This window comes from Tuber melanosporum (assembly GCF_000151645.1).
Source record: "Tuber melanosporum whole genome shotgun sequence assembly, scaffold_91, strain Mel28".
Taxonomy (NCBI): domain Eukaryota; kingdom Fungi; phylum Ascomycota; class Pezizomycetes; order Pezizales; family Tuberaceae; genus Tuber; species Tuber melanosporum.
In genome coordinates this window covers 125,171-144,939 of record NW_003299141.1, presented here as the reverse complement: position 1 = coordinate 144,939, position 19,769 = coordinate 125,171, and the positions used below count along the sequence as shown (strand labels likewise).

Genomic DNA, 19,769 nt, shown 5'->3' with positions numbered 1-19,769 from the left:
ATAAAATGATCAGTTTCATCTGCGGGTTGTATTTGCGAAGGTGGCCATCATTACAATCTTTCTAGTTCCCCTGACTTCAAACCTTCATAACTCTCTACCCAACTGCCAGATATTTTCCAGAAGACTTCCTACTAATTTGCAGAGAGCTATTCCACCAGACTGACAGATAATCCCATGGTTGGCAATCTTTAGTTACTCTGGGTCGCAGGGTTTCAATTGTTGTTCTAGCATTGGAGTTTATTCCCACAGATACAACGTATTCTGAAATACAGTTGTAACACTCCGTGAACTTCATTGATTCCTGCAGTAGTATTCCTCAAAGTTCTAAACTCTTCTAGTTATTGTAGAGTGGGTACGAATGTATTGGTTTCTCATTGAGATCCTTTATCATTCAATACTATCTCTTCGTGCAAAATCGTCCCCTTACCCATGGCACGTGCCAAAGCTGTCACTTCTTTGAAGCCTAGTAACTTACTGAGAAGTTGACAGATTTACTTCGTTCCACTTCTCAGACCTAGCCAAAAGTCCCCTTTCATATATCCTGTGAATCGGACCTGGTTGGAAGGACGGTGGTAATGTATATGGTGTTATTCTGATACCTTCAATTCTGTAGTATTATAGTCACAGGACACAACTGAGATCGATATGTATGGTGATGTACAGGCCCCATAAGGGGGCCAGAGGAGGGTGTTGGAGACCATGGATTCCAATTCCAAGAGGGGTTACCCTCCTTAGGGTGGTTTCTAAGTATTGGATCCTGGTATTCCTAACAGTATTCAGGAAACACCAAAAACACTACAATCCTTTAAGAGGCATGCTGGAGTTCTAGTTTCTGAGCTTGGAGACAGTTTACCCACATCACATCGAACTCTTCAACAATACCTGAAGAGAGTTTAGCAATTGCACAAGCTGGAACTCTTGCCTTGCAAGATTTGGAAAGTACGAAAGCAGCTGAGCTGGCCTGAGTAGTCAGACAAAAAGTAGAGCAGACGATCGATACAGAAGGGCAGCACAATGTATGCGCATCAAGTAAGAGAAATGGCTCAGAAGAATGAGGCAGAATCTGCGAAGAAGGAGCTTGAGAAGTCTCAGCCCATATTAGATAACACAAAGAAAATTGCCAATGGTAAAATTAGAAAGGAGTGGAAAGAAATTTCCAAATAAATGAAAAAGGCTGTTAAGGATAGAAACAAGCAAAGACGGATTAAAGGGCTTTTAGGTTGTGAGATTGCGCATGTTATTGTCTATCATTGAGCTGTTTTGGCACTCCTAGGGAGTGCCACCTACTTGGAAGGTCGCTTAGTGTCATTCGAAGTGGTGGGAACCTTGGCACGGTTAGCACCATGTGATACTGGTATTCCAGTTTTCGAAGCAAGGTCACAAGGTGGGTCCGGCCGATTTGTGACATCATCAGCAAATGGATTGGATTGGATCCTCGAGTGAGTGTTTGTGATGGCATAGTCAAGTTAGGAGGAAGGGTCAAGTTATCTGTGACGCTGTGAGCAATGTGGTATCCCACTGCCAAGTTATTGAGAGTAATGAACAAAAGCTAGAGTTAAGCCACCACATCCAAATCTATGTGGTTGGTGCCCGTCTGTCTACGTTATGTGTACTATCCACCCAGAAACTGTCATCACAACCATAACAATTAGCCCAAACCGCCGTTTTTCATTAAACCCTCAACACCTAACCTCGATATCGCCAGCTTTTGTCAAATACTTGACTCCTTTGTAAGGCTTTACGCCCTCTCCCAATCCCTTTCCGCCAACAACCTTCAAGCTATCAACCTTAACACCACTAGCCAACCACCCTTTCACACTAAATGCCACTAGAGCACATCTCGGCATAGCCATTTCCATTTTCCTCTTCGCTTGCCTTTCTCTCTTTGCCTTCTCTTCCTCGTTACCACCGTTGACCCCGGCTGTCCCCGCTGTCTGAACGTCCTGGTATTCTCCATTGTCTACAGCTGCTTCTTCTTCACCCTCACTTTCATCTCCGCCATAACTCTTGACAACCACACCAGTTCTAAGTGTGGCTGTTCCGGAGAATGCACTAGTCGTGGGTATCTTCCATGTCACTCTTCTGCCTTCATGTTGGAACTCTCCTCGCGAGCATCGTGTGCCCGTGAGTGTTTTAACGGTCGGGGGAAGTGGGAATATGATGCTTACTTCCTCGACCGTGGGGTTGTTGCTCGACCCCCCAAATGCTGGACTCCGACTAGATCTGGGACCAAATGGGTTTGCTGAGAGGGTATTGGCTGTGGGGGCTAGGGAAGCAGTAGAAATGAAAACCCGAGCTTCGAACTCAGACGACTGTGGTCCGATTGCACTCTTGAGCTCTACGCTAACAGGTAGCTGCGGCTGTATTGCACTTTTTGGATTACCGGAAGGCAAAAGGTCGATCTCATAAGATGCAAGGACAAATTTGCCGTCTGGAGGAACGAAAGATAGTTCCCCCGGCCGCTCCTTCCATCGAGAAAGCCGAACACACGGGTGGAAGACGGGAAAGCCTAGCCCCCCGGATGGCGGGGCACCAAGCTTTTGTTTATGATTGGTAGGTGCTTGAAGTGTCATTAGAAGGTCAGGGATACCGGACAGTTTGCAGTTAAACGCTATTGTACCGCTTGAGCGCGCAGATAGGAAGCGTCCAGAGGGTGCAATAGTTGCTGTGATCAGCTCTATTATATCTACGTAGAGTTCGTTGTTGGTATGACGGACATTGGAACGGCGCCAGGGGATTGTGGATAGAGTTCTAGTTGGTGAGGGAGTAAAAGATGAAGGGATAGAGGCGCTAGCCAACCAACTTAACAGTGGATAGATATTAGAGGAATATCGGATAAACTAACCTTGGTAGACCAGTGACGCTTCCTAAGAGCTTGCCCATTAAACTGGGCGGCAGTACCACGTCCCTCAATGCATTCGGTTCCGTCGTGAATGGGAACCCGTCATCACACATCTCGTTCAGCAACTGAGCAACTATGTCATAGTTTGCCTCAATTTTGCTCCCCAGCAATGGGGATCCCAGGTAGTCTTCGAGAACATTAACCACCCGATGCAAGAACTCCGATACTAGCAACGGTTCTATCTCGGACGTTGCGGGCGAAAGAAACAAGAGGTTATTATGTATTATGTTGAAAAGCAGAATAGGGGGTGAGGTCGTTGGCAGATATATTAATGAGGGACGTGGGGACGGTTGAGCTTTGTAGAGCGAGTAGAGGGAGGCAGCATTAGTAGCTGGTCGTGATCTCCATTCATGTTGTAGGATTGGTGTTGTAGCCGGGGAAAAGCTGTCAAAGACGTACAAAGCTTCGACGGCACTCATGTCTTTGCGAAGGTGGTAGTCGGTATCAAAGCTAATTTACAGACGAATTTGCGGAGCGAGTGGGGTTGAAGTGACGTCCGAGACAACCAACCACGAGGTGTTCTTGGCAAGATTTATGGTGTTTCTTTTTTTCCCAAGATAAGTTACCGATGCCTCCTTAGCAGCCTCAACTTTCTCGATTCATTTCCAGCATACCGGTAGAAAACCCAAAAAGAATAAGAGAAAAGAAAAACATGGGCAAAGAGGAGATAAAATATCTACCAGATACCCCTGTTCCCCTGAGAAAAGCCCTCGCAGAGGATATGAAAGGGGACTGCTTGCCATGTAGAGCAATCGGTATCAACCCTTCACCCGTCTTTCTTTCCTTCTTTCTCTTCCTCTTCTGACCTGGCAATCTATCAAGGTTCTACTGCGTTCATTGGCCTTGGGATCTACACGTTTTTTTCCGGTCGTTCGCAGCTTCGAGCACGGGAGGCAGCAATATTAAAATGCGGAACGAGGTGGGGGATTGGAGCACGAAGGTTAGGAATCCACGGAATAGCGGTGACCTTGGTGGGATTGGGGGTTTACAGGATGGTCATGTGAATTTGTTTATAATATTACACATACCAGTCTTGCTTGTGTACCCGCCTTTCCAAGATTGCCGCGTTTTTGGCGGGCGGCGGGCAGCCAGGTTATCTATGGTAGACTCAAATATTACTATTGTATCATACCGGTACTCAAGTATATGCCCTTGTGTGATACTGGTAGAGTGAAGAGTGGGCTCCTCATGACCTCGAGGGCGGGGGGTCAGTAGTTGGAGTGGTTATCGGATGATCGGGTGTCTGGTCTTGATAAGCTGTGCAATGTCATAGGAGTGGTTTGTGAGGAGTTCAGCTCCCAGAATGTAAATACTATCATACTGTAGTATCATATCATATCATACTTGTAGCACTCCACGAGTCGCCCGCGATCCCATGATCCTGCATAAACATTCAGTGGCTACCTGTAGGCCGTACGAGTAATAGTATGATACCGGTACCGTACTTGTACGATAAGCAGCCAAGCCTCGCCAAAGCTCAGATCAACAGGGTGCTCGGGGATGGCCCGGAGACACATCACCCAGGGTCCCGAAATACGCAAGCCCTTTCCCTATGGAGCCGCAGGGCCACGCCCCCCCACCTCTGGATTTCCGTACCATAATGTTACCACAATAATTATCCATCGTTTTGTATCCCTATCATGCCGTTTATCAAGTATGCTTACCTGTACGGCACTCGTACTGCTCCCTCCCTATCCCTCCCTATCCCCCCTTCTCCCACTGCCCCCGCTGCCCCCCACTCCTCTCCAACATTCCCTTCCCCCCGGGTTTATTCGTGGTGGCTTTGCACCCTCTTCAAGATTGACATCTACATTCTCTCACTCAAGCCATGGCACTTTTTGCAAGTTCGTTCAAATACAATCTGCGAACTTTGAGGGATAATCCACTCGGCGAGATTGCTGGCTCTCTGGGAGATTTGGGGACCCTTCTACCTCTTATGACGGCCCTCGCTGCTGGAAAATCAATCTCGCTAACTGCTACTTTGATATTCTCGGGGGCCTTCAATATATACAGTGGTGCCTTCTTTGGCGTACCTATTGTGGTACCTGATCCCATCCCGTGTTTTTGTATCGCCCCGGCGTCATATGGTGGAAGTTTGTTCCATAGGACTAACCCAAGTAGGTGCAACCCATGAAAGCCATTGCCTCTATCGCCCTCGCTCGACAGCTATCGATAAAGGAAACTATGGCGGCTGGTATTGGTGTGGGCATCGTGGTCATGTTGCTTTCCATCATAGGAATGATTGGGAGGTTAACCGACCTGATACCTCTTCCTATAGTCAAGGGGATCCAAGTAGGCGCAGGTCTATCACTCTGTCTCAATGCTGGCTCTATGCTTTCGGGCCTTGGCCTTAACGGGTCCAAATGGGATGATAACCTCTTTTGGGCTATCAGCGCCTTTTCAGTACTCTATGGATTTTCACGCCTGCCCAAGTTCCCTTTTGCTCTACTAGTATTCCTCCTGGGTGGTATATTTGCTGCGGTGGAGGTTGCTACAAGTGGTGGGAGTTTGCCAGCCTTCGGATTCTGGTGGCCATTGAACCCAACGATACCGACACCAGATGAATTTGCAACTGGGTTCGGGACAGCAGGCGTGGGCCAGATTGCGTTGACAATATTGAATTCAGTGATTGCTGTGCGCTACCTTTGCGAGGACTTGATGCCCACCAGGCCTGCACCATCAGTTACGGCCCTGGGAATATCTGTTGGGCTCATGAATTTGACGGGGTGCTGGTTTGGGGCGATGCCCGTCTGCCATGGTATCATATATAGATCCATTCATTGGCTATGTTCGGTTAGCTAACTAGTGGGCTTCTGCTCGAGCAGGCTCGGGTGGGTTGGCAGCACAGCATAGGTTTGGGGCACGGTCGGGGGCTAGTGTGATGCTTCTTGGACTAGTGAAAGTTGGTGCTGGATTGGCATTCGGAGAATCGCTCGCTAGCTTGCTGCAGCGATTTCCCAAATCTCTACTAGGCATCATGGTATGTTGAGAGCGTTGGGGGTTACTCGTTGTATTAGGAGTCCTTGCTAAGATCGATTTACATAGGTATTTGCGGCTGGAATAGAACTGGCTTCAGTTGCAGAGAACCTAAACAGTTCAGCCAAAGATCTGCTATGCCCTGCCTCAGTGGCGCCAGGGACTGAGCAAGCTCGGTCGGCTGTTTACCCCCCTTTGAGGGTATTGACGGATCGCGAGAAGAAGGAGCGATTCTTAAATATGATGGTCACTGCTGCCATGACGCTGGCCTGTAAAAATACCTTGGTGGGATTTCTAGCTGGTTATTTCTTTTGGGCTCTCCTCCGGCTACAAGATAGGATGGAGAGTTTGGAAGAGGCAAGGGCATCGTACGCTCCTTTGAATGAAGCATCTGCGCTCTTGGGACGATAAACAGCTTGCAATGAATGGCGCACCACTACAGCGGTTCTTATAGACTTGAGCGCACTTTAAACTTGTTTTGTTAAGAGGTTAGACTCGGCGCAATTGTTGTCTAAGAACAAGCAGCGCCCAATCAGTAGCCTAGAAGTATCAATTCCAATAATTTGAGTCCTACCGGTAGTTTGAGTGCTGAGTAATGAATGACTGCGCTTATTTGGCCTCTGAGCAAAGACGTTTGGCGTCGCCAGGGCAACCGTGCCCTGTTGGAGTAAACACCCAACCGCACTAGAAAAGTCATCATCTTCAGAGCAGCAGTTTCTCTTGTCGTCCCCCTCTCACCTACAACCATAATTTTAGCTGCCACTGTTTTTTGCTTTAATTATTTTACTACTAAAACGCATACAATTCAATCGCCATGCCTCCCGCAGAAAAGACAAAGAAGTCCAAGGCCACGGATAAGTCGAGGGATAAAGAAAAGGTGCACAAGCTTTCACTGAAAGGTGATTCTTCCCCCGGTTAGGGTCGGTGCGCAGGCAAGGAGCTAACTCGGTTCTAGGCTCTTCGAAGTTGGTTACAGAATTTGTGAGTATTGATTGATTGCCTGGCAGAGCAGTCGTTGCGAATTTTCCGGCGGGCCTTTTGCTAACCCCCACACAGTTTGAGTACTCTATAAACACAATCCTCTTCCAGAGAGGAGTGTACCCAGCAGAGGACTTCACTGCCATCAAGAAATATGGTCTTAACATGCTTGGTAATTTCCATTCCTCCTTCTTCCTCTCTCTTAGAGATCTTCGCCCGGTAAGCTAACGGACGCCACGAGGATAGTCTCCGCCGATGACCAAGTAAAGGCCTACATCCGCAAGATAATGTCCCAACTGAGCAAGTGGATACTCGGCGGCAAGATCTCAAAGTTGGTGATAGTAATAACGTCAAAGGATACGGGCGAGAATCTGGAGAGATGGCAATTCGACGTACAGCTTCAAGGCAAAGCCAAGAGTCCTGCTGTTGCTTCTGTCGCCGCCGCCACCACCGACGGCTCTAGCTCCACGAGCAAGGAAAATTCCGCTCTCGTTGCGGCGACACCAGCTCCTGAGAAGACCGAGAAGGAAATCCAGGAGGAGATCCAGAGCCTCTTCAGACAGATCACCGCGTCTGTCACATTCCTGCCCATGCTCGATGGGAGATGCACTTTCAACGTGCTTGTCTATGCGGATGGCGACGCCGAGGTCCCCATGGAGTGGGGTGATTCGGATGCCCGCGAGATTGTCGGGGGGGAGAAGGTTACGTTAAGGAGTTGGGGGACTAGTAGTCATAAGGTCGATACTTTGGTTAGTTATAAACTTGCTGATTGACTGACTGATTGAATGATTGATGAGGTTTTGGGTGGTGATTTCTGGGTTTTCTATCATACATCATGCTTCTCGGGTTGTTGTTCGGTTTGTTGGTATTGGGGTTATGGTGGTTCTTTTTCTTTTTTAAGGTGGGTTGGAGTGGGGTGGTGTATACCTGGTTCTTGAATTTATAGATACCGGCCTGCTTGACGCAGGAGGTCTAATATTGGGGGTATGACATGTGCCGTACTTTATCGTGCTAGTAAATTAATTGGTAACAGCACAACTCCGTTGAACTGCTGTACTTGTACTGCATCTCATCACAATTGCTCACTCGCACATGTGGGTAATTGCACTTTCTTATCGTCCCCTCCCCCTAACACAAAACCTCGGTGAATCCATACAGAGCATTCGGTCACTTCCACCATCACCTACTGGTATGACAACATCCCGACATTGACGACTTCGAAAAAGCCTAAGCGATGCTCTGCAAATCTGGGAGCTGCCCAAATCCCCCAGATCCCGGGATGGAATCATGAGGGTTCGCGCGTGGCATCTTCCCCCGGGCCCAATTTGCCATTGTGAACTTACCCTCCTACGTGTAACAACAACGGACATCAACTCTCGAACTATCCTCAACAACCACACTCGCAACATCAACCAATCAACCAAAATACTATTTCCCCTTCCCAAACAGAGGTACCCTCCCCTTCCTCCCCTTCCTCCCCCCGCGGCATAAAAATCCACCCCCCCTAGTCCAAATGCCCCCACCCTACCCCTTCCTAGGAGTAATAATGTTCCTGTCGAGTCTTCTAGCATACTTCTTTACACTCTATTCCGGCATGAGTTCTTCTGTGGATGGTGGTGAGCGGTGGAGGGAGGTGCGGAAGAGTAGTATTGTTGGCTTCTTCGCGCAAGATTTGGAGGAGACGGATCCAGGGAGATTTGATTGGGTTGGCTTTCGCTCTATCCATCTTGTGGACGGGGGGGGGCTAACAGTGGGTAGATTGAGAGTGGGTTTGGGTTGTTGGATGAATTTGGTGTTCCCGGGCTTGAGATGGAAAGGGAGGGGGAGGGGGAAGGAGAGAGGAGTAGGAAGTGGGGAAAGTTTCGGAAGGCTATTGGCAGGTTGAACAGCCAGGCGCCAGGGAATACGGTTTATAAAGTGCTGTATTTGGCTAGGCATGGGCAGGGTTTTCATGTATGCTCTTTCCTTTCTCTCTCTCTTGATCTCGTTGGGGAATGGAGATGCTGACGTTTTTGGTAGAATGTTGCCCGTATGTTCTGTTTTGTTTGATGGGAACATGACTAATTAATGATGGCGGCGTAGAGGAGTTCTACGGTACCCATCTTTGGGATGTAGGGGATTCATTCTATCCAGTCATGTATTTCAGGTTGGGTGAGGGAGGCTAACTATATTGTTGAAGTGTCATTGGTCCTTGCTGGATGGGAATGGGACTTCCGTTTGGGTTGGTCCATCCATAGGGTCGGGCTGCGGGGTTCTAGAGCTGATGTTGATAACAGGCCGATGCTGAGCTCACGAATATTGGTATCACGGAAGCTCAGCGAGCGAATATTGCTTGGAAGGACCAGATTAAAGCCGACGTCCCGTTGCCGGAGAGCTACTATTCTTCTCCATTGAGGTATCCAGATCCTTCGTTGGTTACGGACGTGGCTAACTAGGCCAGGCGTGCTGCAAGCACCCTCGAGATAACCTGGAAAGACATCACTCTGAACAACCACAAGGCTCCGAAACCCATTGTCAAGGAGGTCAGTAGCAGAGCGATCGGTAGATGCAGTTTCGAGCTAAGGAATTATAGAAACTCCGCGAGACGATCGGTATTCATACCTGCGACCGCCGGAGTTCCAGAACCGAGATTGCAGAAAAGTTTCCCGAATTCGTCTTCGAGAAGGGCTTCCTAGAGAATGACCCGTACTGGACGCTCAAGTGGAGGGAACCTAACGATGTACGAGGCATCAGGCTGGGGGAAGCCCTAAACGACATCTTCGCCCATGACAATAACACCTATATCAGTATTACCGCTCATAGTGGGGCTATCACCAGGTAAGTCCCTGCCTGCCGATCAATGAGTCGATTAGGACGGAAATTTTTGCTGACAAATTTGGTGACAGTATGCTGCAAGTTCTCGGGCATAGACCATTTAGACTTCAGACCGGAGGGATGATTCCAGTGGTTGTGAAGGTTGAGTTTGTTCCAGAGCGTGGGCCAACACTGACCAGCGTCTCACCTTCGTATGGAGCGCCAAGTTGCACAACAAACCCGATAACAAATTTATAGGCTGGAGGTTGGTAGTGAAAAACTGTATGAAAATGTATCGCATCAAGACGGAGGGTTCGATTCTTAATATATGAAATATAAAGAGCATACTTGACAATTGCCCATTCAGGGCATATCATACTCGTACAATGTGAATAATTTTTTTTTACCAATGAGGCGTTCTCTAACCGCTTGTTTGAAGCTGAACTCGACCCCTTTTTGGTAGAAAGCTGTGGAAAGCCGCAGATGCTTGAGCCCAATCACTCAGCCCCGACCGCATAAAATTATTTGGTTATACGCCAAGATTTACTTGCTTTAGGTGCCGCCACATCTCAAGACGCTGACTCTTAAAGAACACATCCAACCTCAACCTTTTCTCCCTTGTCTACCTGTTCCCGAATTCTCATCCTCCTTAAACTTCCACCTCCTAGCTCCTTACCACTGCGACATCCGCCCCAACACTCTTACACACATATTTTCCACTCTACGAAGTCTCGCTCAACCACAGCTCAACATAAAATGTCTGACGATTGGGAATCTGTTACCAAGATTGGTTCCAAGGCTAGTGGTAACGCTCAGCGTGCAACGGTAGCGAGAACTCAGTCCGAGATCAACGCAGCCAGAAGAGCCGGCGCTGTTGTTGCCACTGAAAAGAAGGTACATGAATGCGAAAACCTACAAAGTTTTGACGGTTGGAGTTTGAGTGCTAATATTCCCGCAGTATGCGACCGGGAACAAGACCCAGAGTACCGAAGGTCAGCGCTTGACAAAGGTCGATCGTGAAAACGAGGTTGCTCCGCCACCCAAGATCGATCAGGGCGTTGGAAAGGCTATGTCTAAGGCCCGCCTCGATAAGACTCCCACCATGACACAGAAAGACCTTGCGACCAAGGTTAACGAGAAGCCTTCTGTGATCAACGATTACGAATCTGGCCGTGCTGTTCCCAATCAGCAGGTTCTTGCTAAGCTTGAACGTGCACTTGGGGTGAAGCTGCGAGGGAAGGGTCAGTATTATCATTTCCATCACCAAAATTTAACCTTTTTTTAAGCCCTTATATTATTTCCTCCATGATATACTAACGACATGTGACAGACATTGGTGCTCCCCTCGGCCCTAAGAAGAAGTAAGGTTCGCCGTTTCTTTTTTCTTTTTTTCTTTTTTTGTTTAGCCGCACGGGGTGAAGGGGTTGTTGGGTTGAGCTATAGACAACGTTGAGCTGCAAGAAGTATCTCGCTGGTTGTGGTGCATTTGTCGTCTTTACCACCGAATACTTTCCCCTCCTTTTGTTTTCTTGAAATCTAGATGATAAGAAATGAAATGGTGGGACTGTGGGGCGTTTTACTTTGTCTTTCTTCGAGTACCTAGATGTCATTACGTCTCCTTGAGTTCATTGATAGAAATACCTTTCTCGGGCTATCTTTTTTCTTCGTTTCTGGAGGGGTGGAAAATTCAATGATGGAAGGTTGGCGGTTGGAGCCGTGAGTGAAGATGTGTATTGGTCTGGTGTGGTTGAACCCTTTCAATAGAAATAAGCTGGTATGATACTGTATGATATTATGCCATGCCCACTGTGATATGTTGGTGGGCAACACTTGGGGGTGCCGTATTTACGCAGCTATCCATTGTCTTGTGCCGAATGCCTATTTCGTTTTGATGCGGAGGGCCGTCAGTAAGTGACCTTGGGTTCCTCCGCACCCTCACTGACAGTCATTAGACTCCTACACCAATAATACTATTCAAGATAAAGACCACTTACAGAGAAACCGAAGCCTTGTTATTTTTAAACTGGGCTTAAAAAAGCGTGGGACGAGATGTGGGAAATGCCACAGAACAAAGACCTACTGAGCGTAGAACTAAAGGTTGCCTTACAGTACTGGTGCTCGAGTTAGGGTTCCCAGCAATTGGGCTGCATCTTCCAACAAGAGAGCGGATAGAGTGATTTTTAGTGACGCGGGTATACGATGGAAGCGTCAGAATTTTGGGCAAACAATTTCTACTTTGTCCTACTGAATTGTACTAAGCTGAAGCCGGGGGGGGGGGTCGGATTGACTCCTCCTCACCCTCAATTGCTTATACAAGTATGTTCGATCTTGGCTTGTCAAGTGGAAGAGTTTGACGTATTATCATACCTCTGAAACTTCGGGACCCGAGCCGGTTCTCCGGGAGAAAAGTAGGATTGTATGGTATGATACCGTAATCCCATAGCGTAAAAGCAAAACAAAATACGTTAAACACTGTCCACTTGATAAATTCAGTTTAGGGTTGTGGACATGGAGTGTTTCACACATTGCTAAGAGGAAATATCATGGTAGAAAAAGTCACCCTTCCTCCACCTCTTCTCTTGCTTTTCTTCCTTTCCTCCCAATTGCCCTTATCCCTCCGATATCTGATCATCTCTCTTTGCCTGTCGATATCTGCCCGTCTGTCCGTCAATCCCCCCCCAGTGGCTCATCGCGAGCACTGGTCCTCGTTTGTACAACCAAATCGGTGTTCTTTAGCTAATGCAAAATTGAGAAGAGGAGGGGAAAAAAAACCCACCTCCGGGAGGGAAAAAAAAAATCAAATCGAGCTAGACAGTCAGTTTTGTACCAGTGGAATCGCTTATTAGTATCTCACAAAGCAAAAATCTTCTGACCTCTCATAGGTTACTTGTACACCCCCTGTTGAGGACTGGGGCTGCTTTGGTTACCCACTGCAAAGAAAATTATACTTTTTCCAATTTCACCCTACCCCTCCCACACACACGTTTGCAATTTGCCTGCAGCTATCGTACCCCCGCGCTTCCATAAACCGTCATCTTGGCCTCGGTACTTCTCAGGGCTGCCCTCCCCTGGGGGGGTGGTCCGTTGTTGAGACCCTCAACAACACACTTCTGTTCTGGGAGAAAGTTAAGAACTCTTTCACTCGGTCACCCTTATAACAACCACCAGGCTCCCACCATCCGACACCCGTTTACCAGAAATTTCTCAACTACTCAGTTCGAGATGGTTGCTGAAAGAATCGACGGTACCGCTGTTGCGAGGAAGGTTCGGGATAGAATCAATGAAGAGATTAAGAAGAGGCAGAAGACTAATAAGAGGTTTAGACCTTCCTTGACAATTGTACAAGGTGAGCGGTCCTGTCCTTCATCCTATTTTTGAGTCAATTTTTACTTTCTCTCCTCTCTGGGGATTGCCCCATTACCTGCGGTCCGATTGGTGTTTGTTGAACAAGAGTTTATTTGAAATATAACTGCTAACATTATTTTCGAAATTTAGTTGGTGATAGATCTGATTCATGTATGTGTCACTGTTTTTCTGCGGGTTTGCAGCGACTTGAGATGTTGCCATTCGCTTTTAGCTGAGTACTGATTTCAACCCATTATCATAGCTACATACGTGCGCATGAAACTGAAGGCTGCTGAGGAGGTTTGTCTTACGGTGCTTAGTGGTATGGGGCCAATCCTGCTAACGCATTCATCAGGCAAACATCACATGCGAAATTGTCAAACTTCCCGCAGATACCACTGAAGCTGAGGTACTAAGGTCCAAACCTAGTTCAAATTGCTAGAACTAATGGTTGGGACTATATAGCTGTTAGCCAGAATTGAAGGTCTGAATGACGACCCTTCAATCCACGGTGTCCTGGTTCAATTGCCAGTTCCAAGGCATATTTCGGAGGCAGCGGTTACCGCTGCTGTTGATCCTTCGAAAGATGTCGACGGTTTTGGTGCCGTCAACGTCGGTGACCTCGCCAAGCGTGGTGGAACTCCTATGTTTACTCCCTGCACACCTAAAGGTGTCATGGTTCTTCTAGAAGAGTATGGAGTAGATCTTTCCGGAAAGCACGCTGTAGTTCTCGGAAGAAGTGACATCGTTGGCTCTCCAGTATCATACCTCCTGAAAAACTCAGATGCAACAGTCACAGTATGCCACTCGGCTACAAAGAATCTGCATGATTTTGTCAAGCGGGCAGACGTTTTAGTGTCCGCGATCGGAAAAGCACTATTTGTGAAGGGCGAATGGCTGAAACCCGGTGCTGTGGTCATTGACGTTGGTATCAACTACATAATGGATGAAACACGTAAGTCTGGTCAACGACTTGTTGGGGATGTCGACTATGAGTCTGCCAAGGAGGTTGCTTCTTTGATCACACCCGTTCCTGGCGGAGTCGGTCCTATGACTGTTGCTATGCTGCTGGAAAATGTTGTTTCCTCTGCAAACCGATTTTATGACCAGATGGCACATAGGAAAGTCACACCATTGCCATTGAAGGTCGAGAGACCTGTCCCCAGCGATATTGCGGTATCGAGGGCACAAACTCCTAAGAATGTCAAGATAATTGCCCGCGAGCTTGGTATTTCAGAGAGGGAATTGGAACTTTATGGAGCCCATAAGGCGAAGGTCAACTTAGACCTTCTGCAACGATTAGGTCATAGGAGGGATGGAAAATACGTCCTTGTGGCTGGTATCACTCCTACTCCTTTGGGAGAGGGTAAATCTGTGAGTCTTGTCCTTGTTACATTCTGATCCTTTTTCCATTCTGACTCTCCGCTCAGACCACTACTATGGGCTTGACTCAGGCTCTTGGCGCTCACTTGGGTAAGATTGCGTTCGCCAATGTTAGGCAGCCTAGCCAAGGCCCTACCTTTGGAATCAAGGGTGGTGCTGCAGGTGGAGGTTATAGTCAAGTTATCCCTATGGATGAGTTCAATATGCACTTGACTGGTGATATCCATGCTATCACTGCTGCTAATAATCTCCTCGGTATGGTATATGTTGCCCCAATGTAGAGCGCTATTAACATCTTCATAGCTGCTGCCATTGAGACTAGAATGTTCCACGAGAGCACCCAGAAAGATAAGGCACTTTACAATCGCTTGGTTCCAAAGAAGAACGGTGTTCGAGAGTTTTCTCCAGTCATGTTCCGCCGCCTCAAGAAGCTCGGAATTGATAGGGCCAACCCAGATGATCTGACTGGCGAGGAGATTACCAAGTTCGCTAGACTGGATATTGACCCTGATACCATTACCTGGCGCCGGGTTTTGGATGTCAACGATCGCCATTTGAGACAAGTTACAATTGGGCAAGCGCCCTCGGAGAAAGGTCACACTCGTATCACCGGATTTGATATTTCTGTTGCTAGTGAATGTATGGCTGTGTTGGCTCTATCCAATGACTTGGCTGATATGCGTGAACGGTAAGATTCAAGATGTGCTATTTTGAGTACAATTGACTGACTGTGTTTTAGTCTTGGTCGTATGGTTATTGGGTCAAGCAGGAGTGGGGACCCGGTCACCTGTGACGATATTGGTGCCGGTGGCGCTCTCACCGCTTTGATGAAAGATGCTATCAAGCCCAACCTTATGCAGACTCTGGAGGGGACTCCAGTCTTTGTGCATGCTGGTCCTTTTGCCAACATTAGTATCGGCGCTTCATCTGTCATCGCTGATAAACTTGCTCTTAAGCTCGCAGGTACTGAAGAAGATGAGGTCCACGAGGAAAAGGCTGGCTACGTTGTCACCGAGGCCGGTTTCGACTTTACTATGGGTGGGGAGAGGTTCTTCAATATTAAGTGTAGATCCAGTGGGCTTTGCCCAGACGTCGTAGTCATTGTTGCAACTGTGAGGGCTTTGAAGGTTCATGGTGGCGGCCCAGAGGTTACCGCAGGGGCTGTGCTCCCAGAGGCTTATCGCACCGAGGATGTCGAATTGCTTAGAGCTGGTTGTGTCAATTTGGCGAAGCACATTCAGAACGCTAAATACTATGGTGTCCCGGTGGTTGTTGCTATCAACAAGTTTGTCACTGATACTGAAGCTGAGATCAATTGCATCCGTGAGGAAGCAATTAGGGCTGGTGCTGAGGATGCTGTCGAGGCTTCTCACTGGTCTGATGGTGGATTGGGCGCTGTTGAGCTGGCCAAGGCTGTCATTGCATCGTCCCAGAAGCCCAAGAACTTTAGACTCCTCTACAAAGCCGATCTCTCCATTGTTGAGAAGATGGAGTCAATTGCTAAAGAGATGTACGGAGCTGCCGGAATTGAGCTCAGTGAACTTGCTAAGAGTCAGGTTGAGACTTATACCAGACAGGTAGGCGTTCATAAATTCTTGGCATCGGGCATATACTGACTTTATTCTAGGGCTTCGGACACTTACCAGTCTGTATTGCTAAAACTCAGTACTCTCTATCCCATGACCAGAACCTGAAGGGGGCTCCTACTGGCTTCACTGTGCCAATCCGGGATGTCCGCTTGTCTCCCGGAGCCGGGTATCTTTATGCCAAGGCTGCAGACATTCAGACTATTCCCGGTCTTCCGACTGCTCCTGGATACCTCAATGTTGATGTCAACATGGAGACCGGAGAAATCCAGGGTCTCTTCTAATATTTTCCCCTTCTCTCAATTTTCCTTCTTTGTTTCTCTTTCCTGCAAATTTCTAGGGTTGTGGAGCAATTCCGTAGTAGGTAGATAAAAAATGATTCAAGGGGGTACAATTCCAACAATTGGCGTATTAGAGGGATATAGGATGGGGAAAGAGCTTGGTTCAATGGCACGTGCATAAAAAAGCGAATGGAATTGGAAAGCTCAACTCAGAGCTTATACCACACTTGTGTAGTGATGTGATACGGTATTCGTGATATCCTGCATGTACTATGCAGGTTCCAAGGAAGCTAGAAAACCAAAATCCCCGGGGTTAGGGAATTATACAACGTAACTGAGGGGCTCCTTTGACCCCGCTGCGAACTGCCAAAAAGCCCCTTTCCTCCTCCCCAAGCCAAAATAATAACTTGGGTTAAGGAAAGAGGTGGGAGTTAACCCTCCATAGTAACTTATGTAAGAGGGCGCACCAAAGGAGTTTATCTAACACCAAACCTTTTCTTATCACCCCCCCCCCACCAACCGTGATATGATATGATATGATACTATGGGCATGCATATTATAAGAAAAAGTCGACCAATCCGTTCCCTGCAGAAAGGGGTTCGGACCCTACTTTACTGGTAGGATTATCTCTTCCTTTTCTTCCACCCCCTTCATCATGAAAAAAAGCCCAATTCCTTCACCACTCCGTCACCTTCTCAAGACGATACGCATTTTCTAGCGCGTCTTGCAGGAGCATTTACTACGCACCCCTCCCCCAATAGCTGAAGGGGAGAAAAGAAATATTTCCTCTTCTTCGGGGCGTCCGCTCACCCGTCCTTCCGTCTTCGAGTTTTCCTTTTCCTTCGTTGCCAAATTTTTCTTTCCGCTTCTTCCCCCTCTTTTCGGACATTAGAATGCCTCTTGGTGCTACTACTAGCCGCTGTCTGCTGCTTCGCTCTCGAGCAATTGCTTCTACTGCTACCATCGTTGCCAGGCCTCCGTTGTTACAGTGCTCTACGAGAGTCGGGAAGAAGGAGAACAAAGCTGGTTCTGGTATAAGGCTTGAAAGGCTTGGAAACCTGCACGCGTTTAGCGTCAGTATGGAAAGGCAAGAGTGTATGCCCCCCCTCCCCTTCAATTCGAGAATGTTGGAAGGTTTGGTGAGCAGGCGGTTGAGTGAGTGAGGAATAGTTCAGAAGATCAAGGTCAAGAACCCGATTGTGGAATTGGATGGGGACGAGATGACACGGGTGATTTGGGATTGGATTAAGGCCAGGGTGAGTTTTTAAATCGATTGTGCTGGATGGGAGTTGGGAGTGGGAGTGGGAGTGGCTGACTTTGGGAGTAGTTCATTCATCCGTATGGGAATTCCTTCGGGTGTTTGATGAGGGAGAGACTATGCGCTGATGGAAATGACCTAGTTATCTCGATGTCGACCTCAAGTACTACGACTTGGTACGTGTTATCTCACATTCTGGGGATTATCGGGGGGGCGGGTTGGTTGACGGTGGATTTTGTGACTGCGTAGGGAATTCTATATCGGGACAAAACAGAGGATAAAGTCACCGTTGAGGCTGCAGAGGCAATCTTGAAGCACTCTGTGGGCGTCAAGTGCGCAACCATCACTCCGGACGAAGCACGTGTCAAGGAGTTCAATCTCAAGAAGGTGAGGTGACTTCTCCCCAGGTTTTAGAGCGGTCATTAACAATTCGTAGATGTGGCTGAGTCCCAACGGAAGTTCGTACACCAATAATAGCCTTCCGAGGTCTGCTGGGTTACTAACAATGCCCATTAGCGATCCGCAATATCCTCGGCGGAACCGTCTTCAGAGAGCCCATTGTCATCCCCAGGATCCCCCGCTTGGTAGCCGGCTGGAAAGAGCCCATCATCATTGGCCGTCACGCCCACGGCGACCAGTACAAGGCCCAGGACTTTGTCGCTTCTGGCCCAGGTAAATTGGAAATGGTGTACACTCCCGAGAATGGTGAGCCGAAGCGCATCCAAGTCTTCGATTATAAGGCCAGTGGCGTCGCATTGGCAATGTATAACACCGACGATTCAATCAGTGGATTCGCTCACGCTAGTTTTAAGCTTGCACTTCAGAAGAAGTTGCCGCTGTACATGAGCACTAAGAACACTATTCTCAAGAAGTACGATGGAAGGTTCAAGGATATTTTTCAGAATATCTACGAGTCGACTTACAAGACTGAGTTTGATGCCAAGGGTATTTGGTACGAGCATAGGTTGATTGGTGGGTGGCTTTTTAGATTTGTTGAGACTGGGAAAGAGGGTTGTGCTGATTTTTATGGTGGTGGGTAGACGATATGGTTGCTCAGATGATCAAATCTAAGGTGGGTGATCTTTGGTGATCCTATAACACCAGAGGGAAGATGTATTAATTAAAATTACAGGGCGGCTTCATCATGGCTCTGAAGAACTACGACGGAGATGTTCAGTCCGACATCGTCGCGCAAGGTTTCGGATCATTAGGACTGATGACCTCCGTCTTGATCACCCCTGACGGGAAAACCTTCGAGTCCGAAGCAGGTAAGAATCCCCTCATTCATCACGTTCGCCCACTTACACCGGCCACAACAGCCCACGGAACTGTAACAAGGCATTACCGCGAGTACCAAAAAGGCAAGGAAACCTCCACCAACCCGATCGCCAGCATCTTCGCTTGGACCCGCGGCTTAATCCAGCGTGGCACTCTGGATAACACCCCGGACGTCGTCGCCTTCGCCGAGTCCCTAGAGTCCGCCATCATCGACACCGTCCAGGTCGACGGTATCATGACCAAGGACCTCGCACTCGCCTGCGGAAAGCAGGATAGGGACTCCTGGGTCACAACAAGTATATTCCTGGACGGCGTAGAGAAGAGGTTTAAAGGTTCGCTCAAGGCTAAGTCCATTCTTTAGAGCTGGGGCAAAGTTTCATTTGAGAGGAAGGGTGCGAAGGGGTGTCTAGTACCTGTATTATACTTTACTATAAATTTGCGGGAGATAAATTCCCGATTGATACCGTTTGCTACTTTCAGTGGAGGTGAGATATTATGGGGGGCAAAGGGGTGGATGGAGTGTAAAATTGTGACTACGATTCTCGGGATTCACGAGCCCAACCACGAGTAAGCGAGCGAGGAGGGTACAATGGACACATTTGGGAAGCGCAGGGGATTCATAGTGCGGGAGAGCGCCAAGGTGGTGGAGCTATAGGATGGAGGTGTAAATGCGACTGCACTCACGCTGTGGCGCGGTCGAGCGGATGCGATATTTGGTGTTTCATGGCTAAATAAATAGTCTGGGTAGATACTGGGGCTGTCAGCAATTCTCTACAGGAACGCATGGCGGACCTGCGGGTGTCCATGGTGAAATTTTGGAATAAGGAGAGACGAAGATGTGAAAATGGGAGAGTAAAATATCTTGAGCGCCTATTTTCGCATAGGGTAGTTAGAAAGGCTTGCTGTCGTCGCAGCTGCCCAATCAAGGGAGGCCCCGCCAACCCTGGACGGGAAGAGGTAGAGGACAGCTATCGTCGAACTGAACTCG

The 19,769-nt window shown here is 48.1% G+C and overlaps 7 protein-coding genes; 6 read left to right on the top strand and 1 right to left on the bottom strand.

Annotated features, from left to right (window-relative positions):
* Nucleotides 1–1,679: 1,679 nt before the first annotated feature.
* Nucleotides 1,680–3,369, bottom strand: GSTUM_00011859001 (uncharacterized protein; the record flags this gene model as incomplete). XM_002842193.2 has 2 exons in its annotated part: nucleotides 2,846–3,369; nucleotides 1,680–2,790 (listed from the first exon to the last, which is right to left on the bottom strand). The coding sequence occupies exons 1-2, from the start codon at nucleotides 3,319–3,321 to the stop codon at nucleotides 1,680–1,682; spliced, it is 1,587 nt and encodes a 528-aa protein (XP_002842239.1). The 5' UTR covers nucleotides 3,322–3,369.
* A 1,296-nt stretch (nucleotides 3,370–4,665) lies between these two features.
* On the top strand, nucleotides 4,666–6,289 carry GSTUM_00011858001 (uncharacterized protein; the record flags this gene model as incomplete). XM_002842192.2 has 4 exons in its annotated part: nucleotides 4,666–4,943; nucleotides 5,024–5,660; nucleotides 5,725–5,882; nucleotides 5,948–6,289. Exons 1-4 carry the CDS (start codon nucleotides 4,731–4,733, stop codon nucleotides 6,287–6,289), a joined length of 1,350 nt encoding a protein of 449 aa, XP_002842238.1. The 5' UTR covers nucleotides 4,666–4,730.
* A 403-nt stretch (nucleotides 6,290–6,692) lies between these two features.
* On the top strand, nucleotides 6,693–7,629 carry GSTUM_00011857001 (uncharacterized protein; the record flags this gene model as incomplete). Its single annotated transcript, XM_002842191.1, has 5 exons — nucleotides 6,693–6,777; nucleotides 6,834–6,859; nucleotides 6,935–7,028; nucleotides 7,103–7,290; nucleotides 7,372–7,629. The coding sequence occupies 5 exons, from the start codon at nucleotides 6,693–6,695 to the stop codon at nucleotides 7,627–7,629; spliced, it is 651 nt and encodes a 216-aa protein (XP_002842237.1).
* Nucleotides 7,630–8,058: 429 nt separating this feature from the next.
* Nucleotides 8,059–10,001, top strand: GSTUM_00011856001 (uncharacterized protein). XM_002842190.2 has 8 exons: nucleotides 8,059–8,561; nucleotides 8,615–8,889; nucleotides 8,944–8,967; nucleotides 9,036–9,077; nucleotides 9,133–9,251; nucleotides 9,297–9,378; nucleotides 9,429–9,673; nucleotides 9,742–10,001. Exons 2-8 carry the CDS (start codon nucleotides 8,851–8,853, stop codon nucleotides 9,905–9,907), a joined length of 717 nt encoding a protein of 238 aa, XP_002842236.1. The 5' UTR covers nucleotides 8,059–8,561; nucleotides 8,615–8,850; the 3' UTR covers nucleotides 9,908–10,001.
* A 214-nt stretch (nucleotides 10,002–10,215) lies between these two features.
* On the top strand, nucleotides 10,216–11,436 carry GSTUM_00011855001 (uncharacterized protein). XM_002842189.2 has 3 exons: nucleotides 10,216–10,543; nucleotides 10,608–10,890; nucleotides 10,980–11,436. Exons 1-3 carry the CDS (start codon nucleotides 10,406–10,408, stop codon nucleotides 11,012–11,014), a joined length of 456 nt encoding a protein of 151 aa, XP_002842235.1. The 5' UTR covers nucleotides 10,216–10,405; the 3' UTR covers nucleotides 11,015–11,436.
* Nucleotides 11,437–12,871: 1,435 nt separating this feature from the next.
* GSTUM_00011854001 (uncharacterized protein) lies at nucleotides 12,872–16,467 on the top strand (the record flags this gene model as incomplete). XM_002842188.2 has 8 exons in its annotated part: nucleotides 12,872–13,007; nucleotides 13,257–13,294; nucleotides 13,350–13,403; nucleotides 13,460–14,368; nucleotides 14,425–14,632; nucleotides 14,681–15,065; nucleotides 15,117–15,954; nucleotides 16,005–16,467. 8 exons carry the CDS (start codon nucleotides 12,872–12,874, stop codon nucleotides 16,245–16,247), a joined length of 2,811 nt encoding a protein of 936 aa, XP_002842234.1. The 3' UTR covers nucleotides 16,248–16,467.
* Nucleotides 16,468–16,832: 365 nt separating this feature from the next.
* Nucleotides 16,833–19,247, top strand: GSTUM_00011853001 (uncharacterized protein). XM_002842187.2 has 10 exons: nucleotides 16,833–17,340; nucleotides 17,416–17,501; nucleotides 17,573–17,583; nucleotides 17,646–17,679; nucleotides 17,753–17,890; nucleotides 17,940–17,961; nucleotides 18,020–18,475; nucleotides 18,544–18,575; nucleotides 18,636–18,771; nucleotides 18,823–19,247. Exons 1-10 carry the CDS (start codon nucleotides 17,139–17,141, stop codon nucleotides 19,140–19,142), a joined length of 1,437 nt encoding a protein of 478 aa, XP_002842233.1. The 5' UTR covers nucleotides 16,833–17,138; the 3' UTR covers nucleotides 19,143–19,247.
* The last annotated feature ends 522 nt before the right edge of the window (nucleotides 19,248–19,769 follow it).